At 54.4% G+C, this 14,798-nt stretch overlaps 1 protein-coding gene across 4 annotated transcripts in view; it reads left to right on the top strand.

Moving 5' to 3' along the window:
• SYK (spleen associated tyrosine kinase) overlaps positions 1 to 14,798 on the top strand; it is an 83,447-nt gene that overhangs the window by 22,836 nt on the left and 45,813 nt on the right. For all 4 annotated transcript variants that reach the window (XM_038527306.1, XM_038527307.1, XM_038527305.1 and 1 more), the window contains exons 2-3: positions 8,530 to 8,989; positions 10,945 to 11,105. In XM_038527306.1, coding sequence (XP_038383234.1) covers positions 8,576 to 8,989; positions 10,945 to 11,105 — 575 coding nt within the window. In that variant the 5' untranslated portion in view covers positions 8,530 to 8,575. The remainder of the gene's footprint in view (positions 1 to 8,529; positions 8,990 to 10,944; positions 11,106 to 14,798) is intronic.

Below are 14,798 nucleotides of genomic sequence, written 5' to 3'. Positions count from 1 at the left end.
GTAAGATGGCAATGCTTCTTGTGTAGAGCTGTGGCTTCCGTAGGCCTGGGGTGCAGGTTGGCTTCTGTTACTTTTCCAAGCACATCCTTGTGCGTCTCTTGGCCGCACCAAAGTAAACCCCCACCAGGGGGGGTCTCTCAGTGTTGCACCTCTGGTGATGCTTCGGAGTGGAGTCCGGCCTCCCCCAGCTCTCGTTCCAAGTGTGGGAGATGGCACAGCCTGGAGTGTGACATTTAAAGCCATGCTCTTTGCACGGAGCATGTGTGTACAGATGTTTGGAAAGTACCTCCCATCTCAAACGGCGACCCTTGTAAAGTTGTGTCTCCCACTGGTACTGTGAGCGGCTGCCCCCAGGGGATCTGCGACGGGGCCTGAGAGAGCTCTGACTCCACACATGGGCTCTCCTGACTCGAAGACCACATCTGCTCAGCCTCGCCGGCCCCCTGCCGGGAATGGGCATCCTGATGAGATTTCTCTAGGATTCTTCTCCTATTTGATCCCGCCTTACAGGGGAATTGGATACTTATAATGTCTTTGGGCTTTTTCAAAAACATTTAAAGTACCCACGAAAATTTTGGTGTACCCTGCTTGGCACTTAGGTTCCTATAGTAACACAGGGGTCGTTGAGTAAGAACTCCCGGGGCGCTGCTTGTCCCCAGGCACGCAGTGCAACAGGCCCAGCAGTGTCCACTGGCACCCTCAGAGGTGAGTCTGTTCCAGTGGGACCCGGGTCCTGGGGGTTGGCTGCATCTGAATGCACTGTTAAAGGAAGCCTGTGGCATGGGGGATCTGCACTTCTGTTTTCCGGTTGGTTTTGTGTCGAGGCTGGAGGTGGAGGCCCACTTCCCTAATTACAGACACTGTGCAGCAGTGGTGTGAAGGCCTCTGGCTTGTAAGAGGCCGTGTCTTCTGCTCTGTCTCGTTTCCGCTCTTTTCCCTTTGAATGCTCCTCTCCATTTTTGTGGGTTCCCCCTGCCACACACCCTCCCACACACATACACTCCCCACTGGCCTGGACATCTGATTCCAGACCTGCGTTTGAATCCAGCAAAGGAATGTAGGTGGCACATGTGGGAGTCAAGCACACCCAGAGCCCCAGCCTCCCACCCTCCTGGGGTGTCTGCAGGAAGGGGGCCACTCGCAGGTTTCAGCAGGTCCACAGCTGCACCTGAGTTGCTCCCCGAGGCAGCCTGAGCTCTCCCACCGAGTGCATGCCTGTGCCATTCCAGTCCTTTCCCGCAGTTGTCAGGTGGCCAAACCATGCTTCTTCCCATCACATAACCTTTGCCACCTACTCAAGCACAGGGTATACTTAAGGTGTCACGGGTTTATGACATCCAAGAGCACCGGCCAAGGCTGCTGTGATGTGGGGCAAGCATGAGTCCCCCACAAATATCCTTCCACAGACTAGAAAAAGGTGATAGTGACTTCTAATATATATCAAGTGACTCTTTCTGTGGAGGTGTTAACCCAGTTTAGTGCATCCTTGCGTGTTTACATCGGGTGATTGGGTTTCTCCCGCTGCCTCAGGGTCCCTGTGTTTATGTGAACGAGGTGCAGGGATGGGAACCCCAAAAGTAGTGTCCAGAAGCTGAAAACCTCAGCCAGGGACCTCTGGATGGGACAGGAGAAGCTAAGTCTCTGTGGGATGACCGGGGCTTCCCCAGAGGGTCACCAGGAGGGTCACATGGAGCAGAACCAAGGAGAGTGTGGCTGTTTCACTGTCTGTCTGGCTTCCCTGTGTGGTTTGCCACGTGAAGAGGCCGCTGACAGCTGTCAGTCGTGATCAGTGTGCTCTCCTGCCTATTATTTCATTGTTTTTATTTTTCCTGCTTTCGGGACACAGTGGCTGGGTGTCCGGAGACCTGCTGGCTGCAACCCCACCCTCTCCGTGCTAAGCCTGCTGGGCCTGAGCCGGGGCGAGACCCCCACTTCCAGGGTTGAGTCTGGGCCAGGCCTCAGGACCACATATGGCCAGTTCAGGGTGTAGGTGAGTAGGAGCTCCCACTGAGAAGCTGAACCTGCAGCGACTTCCAGTAACACCAGAAGGCAGGAGAGGTATAGAGGTTCTCACAGTCTTGGGGTTAACGCTGGGCCCCTGGAGCAGACTCCTGCTCCCCGGAGCCACTTCTGGGGTGCAAAGAGTCTCTCTTTCCCACATGGCACCCAGAAAAAAAATCACTTGCACATAGTAGATGCTCAACAAACATAAAGAGTGAATAAATGATTTATATTTTAACGTTAAATTCACTTAGGGTGGGCTGGTCTCTTGCATGCAACCAAACATGTTGAGAGTTAACATTTATGTTGACGTCAGCACATAGTATCTGTGATTTGTGCTACTGGGTCGGGGAGGAAGCATCGCTTCGGCTTGGAAGCAAGGTTCTCTGTGGAGCCTGAAAATCTAGGTGTTGACTAAGATGCGTCAATCTTTCCTCCATGCGTCATTAGGAACTGAAGTTTGGAAGCATCAAAAAAGAACGCAGGTTGGAAGGTTTGGGCGGTATTTTCAGGTGTTGAAACTTCTCCCTCTCTTTTTAAATTTAGTAAAACACACATACACACACACACACAAACAAAAACAAAAAAAGCACTTTCTCCAGCCTTAGATTTACCTTTTGTTTCTGAAATGTGTGTCTTTGTACTCTGGGAAGCCGTGCTTTCCCACCAATGCAGAAGTGGGGCGCGGGGCGGAGACGGCATTGCAGGGCTCGGCCTGGGAGGCGGCGTCTGCAGCAGCGGCCAGCGGGCAGACCTCGGGACGCTGGGGCGCGGCCCCCCGGAGGGAGGGCGAGCCCCTATCGCTCAGGAAGCCGGTGGACACGGGACTGACTCAGGCGGGGCGCCGTGGGTTCTGTTTCTCCATGTGTGGCCACAGCGTCTGTGTCCACGTGTTATCTCCCCCGCCCCCCGCCCCCCGGAGATCCTGCTGCAGGAGGCAGCGCCCACCGCCCGCCCTCTGCGGACCGGCCCAGGGTGGTCCTCCTCTGGGGCCTCCTGGGGCGGGGGGGGGGGGGGGGGTTCCACACTGCACCTGCCGGGCCTGCTCGGGCCTGCTCACAAGTCCAGTAATCAGCCAGCCCCTGCCCCGCCCGCTCGGCAGCCCTATTGCCCCTGCAGGCTGGGCTCTTTCCTCTTTTTTATGTAAATGAATCAAACCCTCAGATGAGGGTATTTTTATATGCGTCCCACACTTAATTTTCTCAGCTGCAAGCAGTGGAGGGAATTCCCAGGCAAATTTTTATCGGGGTTGCTTTGCATTGAGGAGGGCAGGCTGTGTGGCTCTGAGTGTCCTAAGCCGAGGTACCTCGTCGCCCCTTCCTGATTCTGTTCCCCCGCCTGCCCGGCAGGACTCTGGCAGAAATTGTCTCCAGATATTTCCCCAGACTGCCATTCGCTTCTGCCACGGTCACCTCTGCGCATTATAGGAGGCTGTGGGGCTGGGGGATGTGGATCGGCCACGTTAGCATGCTGAGCGCCGTGGGAAACGTTCTCTGCAGGAAGTAAAAGGAGCCGCGCCTGTGTGGTAGAGAGCACAGCTTGGGCAGGAGCCACGCTTCAGTGGGTCTTAAGAAGCCCTGGTCTGGGCCCCCTGAAAACCCGGATGGATAGGGCTGAAGAGGAATGAAAGCACGGAGACCCGTGCGAAGGTTCACGGCCTGAAACAAACACGGATTCGGGGAACGGGTGTAGGACCGTGGTCTCGGCCCAGGCAGCGAGCGCATCTCCCTCCGCAGCGATGGGTCCTTGCAGGGGCAAGCGAGCAAACTCGGGCAGTCAGGCCTCATTATTTTCTTTTTAATTATTTTTTCATTGGAGTTTGATTTGCCAACATATAGTGTAACACCCAGTGCTCATCCCGTCAAGTGCCCCCCTCAGTGCCCGTCACCCAGTCACCCCAACGCCCCCGCCCACCTCCCCTTCCACTACCCTTCATTATTCACAGATTCCACAGTTAGGACTTCGCCTTCTCGCTGAGCTGTTTTCACAACTTCCAGCCAGTACTCCCCTCGTCTGCGTGGTTTGTGGACACGAGCCGAGCAGCGGAATGCAAGCCTCGTGACACACCGGCTCCCAGCTGAGGTCCGGCGAGGCAAGCCCCTGCCTCCTTGTTCGGGCTCAGGCTGTACACAAGTGTCCTCCTCGTGGTCGATTTACTACCATGATTGGTTGATTGATTGATGGATTGATTTTTCTTTCTTTCTTTTTTTTTTTTTTTTTTTTTGCACTTCTTGGCGCTTTCGGTTGGTGATTTTGTTGAGGATGGCTCCAGGCTTCGTGCCGTGCGCCATGCCGTGTTCCTAAGTGACCCAAGGGTCAGTTTCATTCTGGGTGAGTCAAGTAAGCCATGACATTGAGCAGTCAAGTGGTCAAGAGTAAAGATAATGGAACCAGAGTGTCTGGATTCAAAATTCAAACCCTGCTTTTGCCACCTGGCCTGGAGACCTGATGCAGTTAAGAAACCAGTGCTTTGTTTTCTGTTAATTAAATGGACATGATACCACCTGCATCTTCAGGTTTCAGATGGGGACCAGGACCTGCTACATAATAAATTCTCAAAAATGTTACTACTGTGAGGAGGAGGAGGAGGAAGAGGATTACTGAAGGATTACTCCAGATTTCTCTTCTGGCACCTTGACCGCCATGGGACTCTGCTCTTCCCGGTCCTTCCCTGTCCTTCGTTCACAGTGATGATGGCAGTGAATTACACCAGGGGACATTGGAACCTCCAATTCACCGCTGAGGATGCTAATGCAGTGGAAGGGACGTGTCAGGCCAAAACCGAGAGCACAGTGGTTTCCAATCAGGGCGCATGGTGGAGGAGGGCATTGCCCCAGGGAACATTTGGAGACATCTGGAGACAGTTTGAGGTTGTCACTGTGGGGGACTCGGGGGAGTGCTACTGGCATTAATCAGTGGAGGCCAGGCTGTCAGGACAAGACAGCTCCCACATCAGAATGACCTAGACGGAACATCGGGAAACCCTGGGCCAAGGTCATGTCGGGTGACGGATGCAAGGAACCAACAGAAGGAGTGTGGGGACATGCTTTGGCTGCTGTGCAAGGGCATCATGCATTAGCTAGAAGCCCAGCGGGAATTCTGGGGTGCCGAGGCCACCCACGGTCACGACTGTGGACGCCAGGAGCAGACCCAGGGGTGGCCTGCGCCCCTGCTTGTTGAGGTCTCCGCAGTGGTGGCATCAACTCTGGCTGCACTTTGAAGAGGGTCTCAGAAGAGTGACATGGAACTGTGTGGGCGAAGTGCCCAGAATGGTGAACGCTCTGGAAGCAACATCGGGGGGCAGGGGGAGGACACTGGAGTGCCAGCAGAGGGAAGATCATCTGGGGAGGCAGAAGGACCTGCATGTCCTGTCAGCAGATGGGGGGCTGGGCAGGAGGAAGAGAGGCCGGAGGTCGGGCACACAGGTCCCCCCCACGCGGGAGCAGTGATCCAGGAGGAGGCTGGCCTGTCCTCTGGGTTCTCTGGCCCTGGCTCGGTGCTGTCTGCCTGGTTAAGTGGCTGCATGGTGGGGGTCATGCGTTCACTGCAGAAACTCTAAAAGAAAGAGAGATGGGCATGCTTCCCTCTAACAGGCATTCTGAGAGCACCTAGGAAGCCCCGGAGTGCTGGGGGACCTGGGGAGCTCCCGTCTTAGAGTGGGAAGAGCTGGCTCCTGGGGAGGGCGATGATGGAAATAAACTGTTTTATGAGATAAAGATGAATGGGGGCATGTCGTCAGCTTACACCTCTCTGGGAGGTGGCCTGAGCGGAGACCACAGGCCTGAGGAGGGATGAGCAGTGGCCGGCAACAGGGAAGGTCTCTCCCCGTGAGGACAGGAAGGAAGGGTGGATGGCCAACACGGGCAAGGTGAGAAGCAGCTCGGGCCGAACCAAATAGGGTTTGGGATGGCACAGGGAGGTGACCTGCCCACATTCCCCCACCTGCTGTGTAGGGAGCAGACCATTTGGAGGGCAGGTGGCAGGAGGAACTGGTAAGACCCTGCAACATGTGCTACCAGGGTGATGATGGGAGATGCTGAGAAGCCGTGGCTGTGGGACGTATTTAGAGGAGAACTGAGGAGAGATCCCCGGAGGTCCCTGGTCCAGCCTCCAGCACAGAGCTCACTGCTTCCTAAAGAAATGGACACCCCGGGGAGTGAGCAGGCTGGCCCCCGCCTCCGTGGAGCTGTGCGCTGTTACAGGGAGGGCTCTGGAGACTCCAGGGTCTTGTTCTCAGCTACTATTTAAGGTCGGCTGTCATTTCCCCGGTTAGGGCCGGCCGAGGGACAGATGGGCCTGAGCAACCAAAGCCCCCTCAGGGGCCCTTGAAAGCTGAGTTGTGTGTTGGACGTGCAGGTGGAAATATCAGGGGCGTGGTGTTCAGGTCAGGAGCTCAGTGGGCGCAGGTGAGTGTGCAAGTGCTGGGCCTGCCAGTAGCAGGGGTGGTGGTGGGGGGCATGTGCAGGGGGAAGATGAGGCCGGAGACCCAGCCCCAGCACCCAATGGGTGCAGAGTAAGTGAAGGAAGGAGCCACGGAAGGGGGGGTCTGCAAAGGAGAGAGACGGTACCAGGGAAGCGCAGGGGCTGGGCTCCTTCCAGAGCTTCCGGAGGTCGAGCCAGGTGAGGCGAGTCAACAGGCAGCGCGGGGGGTCTTGGATGCAGGTCCAGCAAGGGGCATGGCAGCCACTTTGTTGATCCCTTGTTGGGGGCCACATTCTGATAGCACAATGCATTCTGCGTTTTGACCGAGCCCACATGACGTGCAGCACGGGTCGGGTCTGCAGGCAGATAAGCTGGATGTGCATGCGGGGAGTGGGGCCCTGAGAGCTCCACGGCATGGGCGGAGCCAAGTGCAGGGATGGTGTGCCCAGGGGCCTCTCTGACAGGGGGCAGTGGCCCAAGAGGGGAGACCAGTGCCATAGATGGGGGTGCCTCGAGCGAAAAAACACTGGAAGAGAAATACTGCTCCTTCCCAGAGAGGTCTTGTTGTTAATGGCACCCTCGGACGTACATGCGAGTGTAGACTGTGTAGACAGGATATAGCAAAGCAAACCTGGCTGAGACAGGAACTACTAGAACCCTGACGAGAAAAAACTTATGATTTTAGTCAAATGGAAAGAAAGAAAGAAAGAAAGAAAGAAAGAAAGAAAGAAAGAAAGAAAGAAAGAAAGGAAGAAAGGAAGGAAGGAAACCAGAAAATTGTTTATATCATTACATTATAATAAACCTGATTTTTTTTGGGTGGGGCTCACTCAGGAGAACGGATTTGCAGTATTGGCTGGAGAAAGTCATTACCTGTGTCTGGCAGGTATTCTCGTGTTTGATCACTGCTTGTCGGGAAATCTGTGTTGTGGAGACGCTGTTTCCACATGGCTGTGTGCATGTCTGTGGTGTGTGTTCTGTGCACGTCCAAGTGTAACACAGAGGGGTGTGCGCTTTCCTCCCTAGGTGTACAGACGGGGTTACCCAGGTAATATTCCATTGGTGACCAGCCCCTTTCGGTTAAAATGTAGGCTTCTTTGGATATTTTTTGGATAATGGCATATTCCGTTCTCATCTACAAGCACAACTGAGGGAACATGCCCTCCCGGTTACAGATGCAGCCGCTTCCTCCATGCCACTCTTCTGAAGAGCACACGTCCTTGTCGTGCGAGGAGCAGCTTCTCTGGGACAGGTGTCCTCATGAGATGCAGAACCCGCACTGGTTCTATAATATCAGCTACACACATGGTGCATGGTGGGTGCCAGGAAGTGGTCTGCAGAAGGACAGGGAAGGGACAGCCGGTCGCCCAAGGCCAGAGGCACCTGCGGAGAGGCTGTGCCTCTTCATCCTCGGGGTGTGGGCCTTGCAGTCCTGCCCCTGAAACCCCCCACCCCCCAACCCGCCCAGACGGACATGCATGGGCTGCGCTGCCAGCCATCCCAGTCTTACACAGTATGTGAACACAGCTAGTGCCTGGGCTGTCTGGCGAGGGCCTACCAGACGAGACCCACTCGAAGGCCAGCGTCCAGGTACAACAGTTGGGGAACATCTTCGCTGCCCATGACCAGCCATGCGTGTCTGTGATGGCTGTCTCCATCTCCCAAGGCCGCTGGGCCAGGCTCTCCTGGGGTCTGCGCTACGCACCTGCCGGCCAGCGGGCCAGTGCGCAGGCCGTCTTCCCATGGGACTTCCCTTTGTGATATGTCTCTTAGAATTCTCTGTCCCTACCAAGAAAAAAAAAGAGGTTAACCTGGTCACATTTGTCTACTGCTCTGTATTGGGGCTTGATACTAAGAGGGCGTGTTTGGAAATTGATTCTGTGCAAAAGATGGAAGGATGGGAAGGACCTGGTTCCACCGCCAGGTCCCAAGAGAGAAGAGCTTCCTGTCGGGAGGACCTGGCCTGGGTCAGCAGTTGAGCAACCTGACCTTGCTGCTCAGGTCCTGACCAATGTCCCATCTTCTCTTCTCTTCCTCTTCCTCTTCCTCTTCCTTTCTTTTTTCTTTTCTTTTCTTTTCTCTCTTTTTTTTTTTTTTTTTTGCCAGGAAGACCTCCACGTGTGCCCTCGGCCCCTGACGGGGAGGTGCAGGCATGGCGGGAAGCACGGCCGACAGCGCCAACCACCTGCCGTTCTTCTTCGGCAACATCACCCGGGAGGAAGCGGAGGACTACCTGGTCCAGGGCGGCATGAGCGACGGGCTGTACCTGCTGCGCCAGAGCCGCAACTACCTGGGCGGCTTCGCGCTGTCGGTGGCGCACGGGAGGAAGGCGCACCACTACACCATCGAGCGCGAGATGAACGGCACCTACGCCATCGCGGGCGGCAGGACGCACGGCAGCCCGGCCGAGCTGTGCCACTACCACTCCCAGGAGTCCGACGGCCTCGTCTGCCTCCTCAAGCAGCCCTTCCACCGGCCGCCCGGGGTGCAGCCCAAGACCGGCCCGTTCGAGGATCTGAAGGAGAGCCTCATCAGGGAGTACGTGAAGCAGACCTGGAACCTGCAGGTGCGCCTGGGGCTGCGAGAGACGGTCCCCCCTCCGGGGGGGTCACTTCAGAGAGGGCAGCCTGGCCGGTGGTGATGCGGGTCACCCAGTCACCCAGCTCACACGGGGGGACCTCCTGACAGGCATCCCAGGTGTCGGCTGCTTTTATGTACCTGAAGGGGGGCGCACAGTACGTGCTGATGGGCTCCTGATTCTGTAGCTTCTTCCTACCACATCTCCGTTAGAACATTCTGGGTGAGCGTGCACGTGGCTGCAGCAGCCTGTGGCTGGCTGACCGCCTGGTGTTCCCTCCCACGCCCTGGAGCGCACCTCCCTGGCACCCAGTGACTGGCACTTAGTGCCTCCAGGAACTTCCCTCAGCCCGTCATTTGCAGCCCCCGGGCACGATGACCCTCAGCACGGCGGCCAGCCCCAGGGAAGGCACAGGTATTGAATTAGCACAGACTGACAAGTCGTCCCCTGGAAGGGCCCCGGATGGTGAGGCAGCTCGGCTCACCGCTTGGACCTGTGTGTGCACATATTTCTCTCGCGCTTCCCTGTGTTGGTGGTGCTAATGCACGCGGGTGTGAGATGAGATAGGTGCTTGGAGGGTTCTACACAGTGACTGCTTTCCCTCCGTGAGTGGGGTCGACACGAATTCATGCTTGCAGGCAGGTTAGCAGGACTCTGGTCAGGAGTTGTCATTAGCATTTATTAGATATGCCTGAGACCATCTTTTTTACGTTTTTCGAAGTCAGACAGATCTGATTTATGGAGTTGTAACCTATGCACAGTGATGTTAAGCTTTTAGGGGTACAGTTCTATGATTTTTGACCAACACAGAGCCCCATGTAGGTCCCACCGCAATCAAGATGAGCTGCTCCCAGCCCAGCTCCCAGCAGCCTCCCTTTGATCCCACAGTGATTGTCTTTTCCAGAACGTTCTATAGGAAGGGACTCACAGGCCTGTAGCATTTTGGGCTGCCTTCTTCCCCTCCGAACGATGATGCATTTGCGACTCAGAGCCAAGTAGCATCCTGCTCCTTTCCCTTTGACTGGCTTTGTTCTGGCTGCTGCTCTGGGTCACACCTGTCACGATTTCTGTGTCTCGAGCCACCTGTAGCAGGACAGATTTTCCATCTCCAGCTCCTTCCTGTCCTCCCTCCTCCCTTCCCGCCCCTAGATTGGGTTCATTATAATGTTTACCTCCTCTTGTCCTCATCGTAACTTCCAATGATCCAACGTGAGGTCTTCATTCACAGCTGCGGGGGGTACCTCACTCTCTCCACTCCCTAAGCACGGTTGGGAAGGGAGGTCACCCAGCTGTCAGCCCCCTCCCCATGTGTTTTCCACATCATCCATGTCCTGTGGCGACATCTCCTGCAGTGTGAGGGCTTGGAGGAGGCCTTGGCGGGCAGCCAGGAAAGCCATGTGTCCTTTGTGGCACATGTCCTGGGGCTTCTGAGTGGTCAGAGGGGTGGGGCTCTGATGCAGAGCCATCAATTCATGCAGGACTGACATCCCTCTGGACCTCGGGGATGGTGTCAGATGGTTTCTAAAACCCTGTTTGGCTTAAAAAGGCCAACCTCCAGGGATGCCTGGGTGGCTCAGCGGTTTAGCGCCTGCCTTTGGCCCAGGGCGTGATCCTGGAGTCCCGGGATTGAGTCCCGCTTCGGGCTCCCTGCATGGAGCCTGCTTGTCCCTCTGCCTGTGTCTCTGCCTCTGTGTGTGTGTGTGTGTCTCATGAATGAATAATAAAATCTTAAAAAAAAAAAAAAAAACAGGGCCAACCTCCCAAAATCTACATTGTGACTTATACACTCGAAGGTACTTAAATCACATCTAAGAATCTTACTGGTTTTATTCAGAAAATGAATGAATTACCACTGTCAGGACTTGGGACAGATTTGAAATGATTTCTGTGTCTTTCTTTTTTTCATTTTTACCTAGTACCACTCTGCTTCCTTCTCGTGGCAGGGTCAGGCTCTGGAGCAGGCCATTATCAGCCAGAAACCTCAGCTGGAGAAGCTGATCGCCACCACGGCCCACGAAAAAATGCCCTGGTTCCACGGGAAGATCTCACGAGTTGAATCTGAGCAAATTGTCATGATAGGCTCCAAGACAAATGGAAAATTTTTGTAAGTATGGTGTGTTTTCCATTCAGCTCCTGTGGCCGGGCCCGCTCGGACAGCTGGGGCATCTCAGCTTCCCCATTGCTGGAGCCTGGGGAAGACGCGGGCCCACTGAAAAGACATTCCCAAAGCCATCCCTTATAACTTGGCATCCGTTTTGCCCAATCCTACCCCAAAGGAAACACTCTTCTTGGGTCCTGAGGGACAAAACATGGAAAGAAATGTTACTCCGCCACATATTTTGCTTTTCGTGGCAAATAGAGGATGTGTAATGATATCTGTGGCTGTCCCTCTGAAGTAAAAGCACTGTGGTGGCTCGTTCACTCACAGACCCCCACCCCGAGATCTCAGACCTGACTTCTCTGGTGTCACTTGAACTAAATGCCAGTCAGGTGGATACCAAAGAAAATTTGCTGAGGGTTTGAGTGGTTTCCTGTGATGGCTTTGATCACAGGCAGGTTTGTGGACTTCGGCCTTACAAATTCAGAAATGAGGTGTGCATCCCTAGCTGTGTTCGTTATTACCCTAGTGACTGATGGACCTCGGTGCTCGAGGTCCTGGGGACACAGGCCACCTCGGGGCGGGGCCAGCAGTGGAGGACGGTTTGCGACTGTCTTAGGCAGGTGCGGTGGTAAGCCAGCACGGGGGTACGGCTGGCAGGGGCACATTCACCTGGTGAATTCCACAGGTGCTAGCTGGGTGCCCCAGGGGATGGTCATCACATTCTTGTCTTGGACACTTATAAACAACACTTAGCTCCATGGTCAGGCATGTGGAGTCACACCAAGTAGACTGTAAACTCTTCTAAAAACAGGAGTGTTTTTTGCTGAGTACCATCCACAAAAAGAATGTCTATCAGGCTCTACTGTAATATCTTTTATTCGAAAAAAATTATCTTAAACACAATACTCTTCTTTTAAGAGTAAAACAAGAACAGAGTGGCCTGGGTTGGCACACAGTGGGAGCGGGGATGGCGATTTAGTGGGTGCAGTGGCAGGCTCCAGCAGAAATCCTGCAGGGGAGGCTTTTTTCCTTGTGTGGCACCTGTTCGCTTATTTTCCCCTGAGGTTCGGACTTTTACCATCTTCTAAGGAATAATTTCCAGCACAAATGTCATGAAACTGTCCACTTAGCATCCCGATGTGTGACGTCAGCCCCAAGCGGTGTAATCCAAAAAGTGAGCTGGTTCAGACACCTGCTCCCAGGCTTGCTGGGGAACTGCTGTGCTCAGAGACGCCTGCCCGCTCCCCACTCACACGGGGGGCCCTAGGACAGCCGAGGGCTCAGCCAGCTGCTGGTTCCTTCCCCGGCAGTGTTCTCACGCCTCATCCATGCTTCCCTGCAGAAGGTCTTTCCTGCCTACTTTCCAGTCATTGGAGCTGGCTTCCCCGTCTGTGACCCAGCATCCTCTAGAATCCACATTGCGGTGACTGCCAGCACCGTTCTGCATGTTAGAGATGGAGCCACACAACCGTCCACCTCCTGAGCCCAGCATCTTGGGAGAAATGGACACTGAACAATTGAACAGAAACCGTATAGTAGGTTAGAGCACAGAAGTAGAGGGATAGAGCGCTCTGGGATGGGCATATAGGGTTCTGTTTTATGCTGAGACAAGGGGCCTTGCTTCGAGCAGAGACCTGAAGGCAGTGGGGAGCTGCCGTCAAGGAAGCAGCATGTGCCCTGGGCGGGGCCGGGCCTCAGAGGGCCGGTGGGCACTAGAAGCATCAGTCGGTGCATCTTTGGGAAAGAGTTAGGGCAGTCAGCTGAACCCGTCTGGCTGGCCAGTGGGACCTGTCTGGCTGGCCAGTGCAGACGTGCAGGAGTAAGCACGCCTAGAGGCCACATGGTGCATGTTCATGCTTGAACCCAAGTGCGATGTGAGTTTTTCTGCAGATTTCAGGGCCTCTCTGCCTCCTCATATCTGAGCACAGGCACTGTGTGTAGGGCTTGTTGGAAGACAGTGGTGCTGTGGCTGCGAGGCCCTGCTTCATGGCTCTGCACTGTGCTCTGTGCACCTGGCTGTGGTCAGGGCCAGAGCTCTTCCCTGTAGACGTGCCCTTGGTGTGAGCACGGCTCCCCTGTGTCCTCTGGTGTTCCTGGCATGAGTTTCAATGAGAAGGAAGGCAAGATTTCAGGTGGGGATGGCCATGTGGGATGCTGTACTTGATGAACGGGCCTCGCGTCTACCCTGTTTCCCCATGTTTACCGTTCCTTTTTTGACCTCGTCTTGTGGCTTGATTTTCCCCACATGAGGCTGACCTCACTCTGCATTGTTGGTTTCCTACACTGGTCTATTCCCAGCCCTTCTAGGGCATAGTCTGGCTGCAGTTGGAGGCCTGCTGCATGCTCCCCACTGCCTCGCTCAGGGCACTTGTTTCCAGCATGACCCTGTCTGAGACTTGCCACAGCCAGCCTGCCCTCCCTGGGGCCTCCCAGAGCACCTGGCAAAATGAGAAGAACCAAGGAGGCTCTCAGATCCAGAAACAAAATCTAATTTTTGTGACTCTTAATACTGGACATCCACAAACTTGATTTAATGCATGTCAGCGTGTGGTGTATCATGTCTAGCTCTTTGCAGAATGCTAATAAATGCAGATCTTCCTCAACATATGTTGGGGTTATGTCCCGATAAACCCTTTGTAGGTGGAAAATATCATAAGTCCAAAATGCATTTAATACTCCTACCCTACTGAACAAACACCACAGCTGAGCCGAGCCTGCCGTAAATGTGCTCAGAACCCTTCACAGGAGCATGGAGTTGGGCTAAATCATCATACAAAGCAAATCTGATAGTCAAGTGTGGACTGTCTCATGCAATTTATGAAATGCTGTGTGGAAAATGATGCACAGAATGGTTATCAGTGTGTTGGTTGTTGCCTGGCAGCTATGGCTATCCATCCCAAGGTCACACAGAGGACCGTACCGCATACCACCAGCCCAGGAAAAGATCCACGTTCAAAATCCGAAGTATGGTTTCTCCTGAATTCCTATCACTTTCTCTCCATCGCCATAAAGCTGAAGAATCACAAATCGAACCGTCTTGATTTGGGGACTGTGTTTACAGGCTGGTTTGGGGTCTTGAACGAACACAGACTGTTGAGGCCAAAGGACACCCTTGGGCAACACTGAATGTTTGCAGTTTCCACTTAGATAACAACATGGACAGTCAAATGAGGGAGTGCAAGAGTTCGTCCTAGAACCTCTATTTTACATTATGGTTCAATGTGACAAGACCCCTCTCTTGGGAAAACACGCACACCTGTGACCCATAGAAGACACGGATGAAAAGTTAGCATGTTTTAAAAAGTGTGAGGCCTGCATGAGGCAGTGAATCTTCATAGGAACAGCTCAAGACACAGGATATAAATCCCAGAAACTCCTCACCTCCAGGTTGGGGCATATCTGGGGGATGCTGGCCACCTCAGGACCAGTCTTTTCTCCTCATGAATTGGTGCAATGGCAGAAGACTTGAGTCGGAAGGCACCTTACTGCTCATGGGTATAAGTCCTTGATTTTCTGAAGAGGAGCTTAGACACAAGGGAGTTTGCCTAGGGTTGTCAGGGAAGTAGGAGATGAGGGCCCAACCAAGGGCTCTGACAGATGGGTCTGGACTGAGACAAATGCCCAAACTACCAGCAGCTCCCTCCCCACCCCCAGTCCCCATGAAAAGCATGGCACCAGGGCATGTCTACAGGAAAT

Source organism: Canis lupus, chromosome 1 (genome assembly GCF_011100685.1).
Source record: "Canis lupus familiaris isolate Mischka breed German Shepherd chromosome 1, alternate assembly UU_Cfam_GSD_1.0, whole genome shotgun sequence".
Lineage (NCBI taxonomy): Eukaryota > Metazoa > Chordata > Mammalia > Carnivora > Canidae > Canis > Canis lupus.
This window is presented reverse-complemented; position numbering and strand designations above follow the sequence as displayed.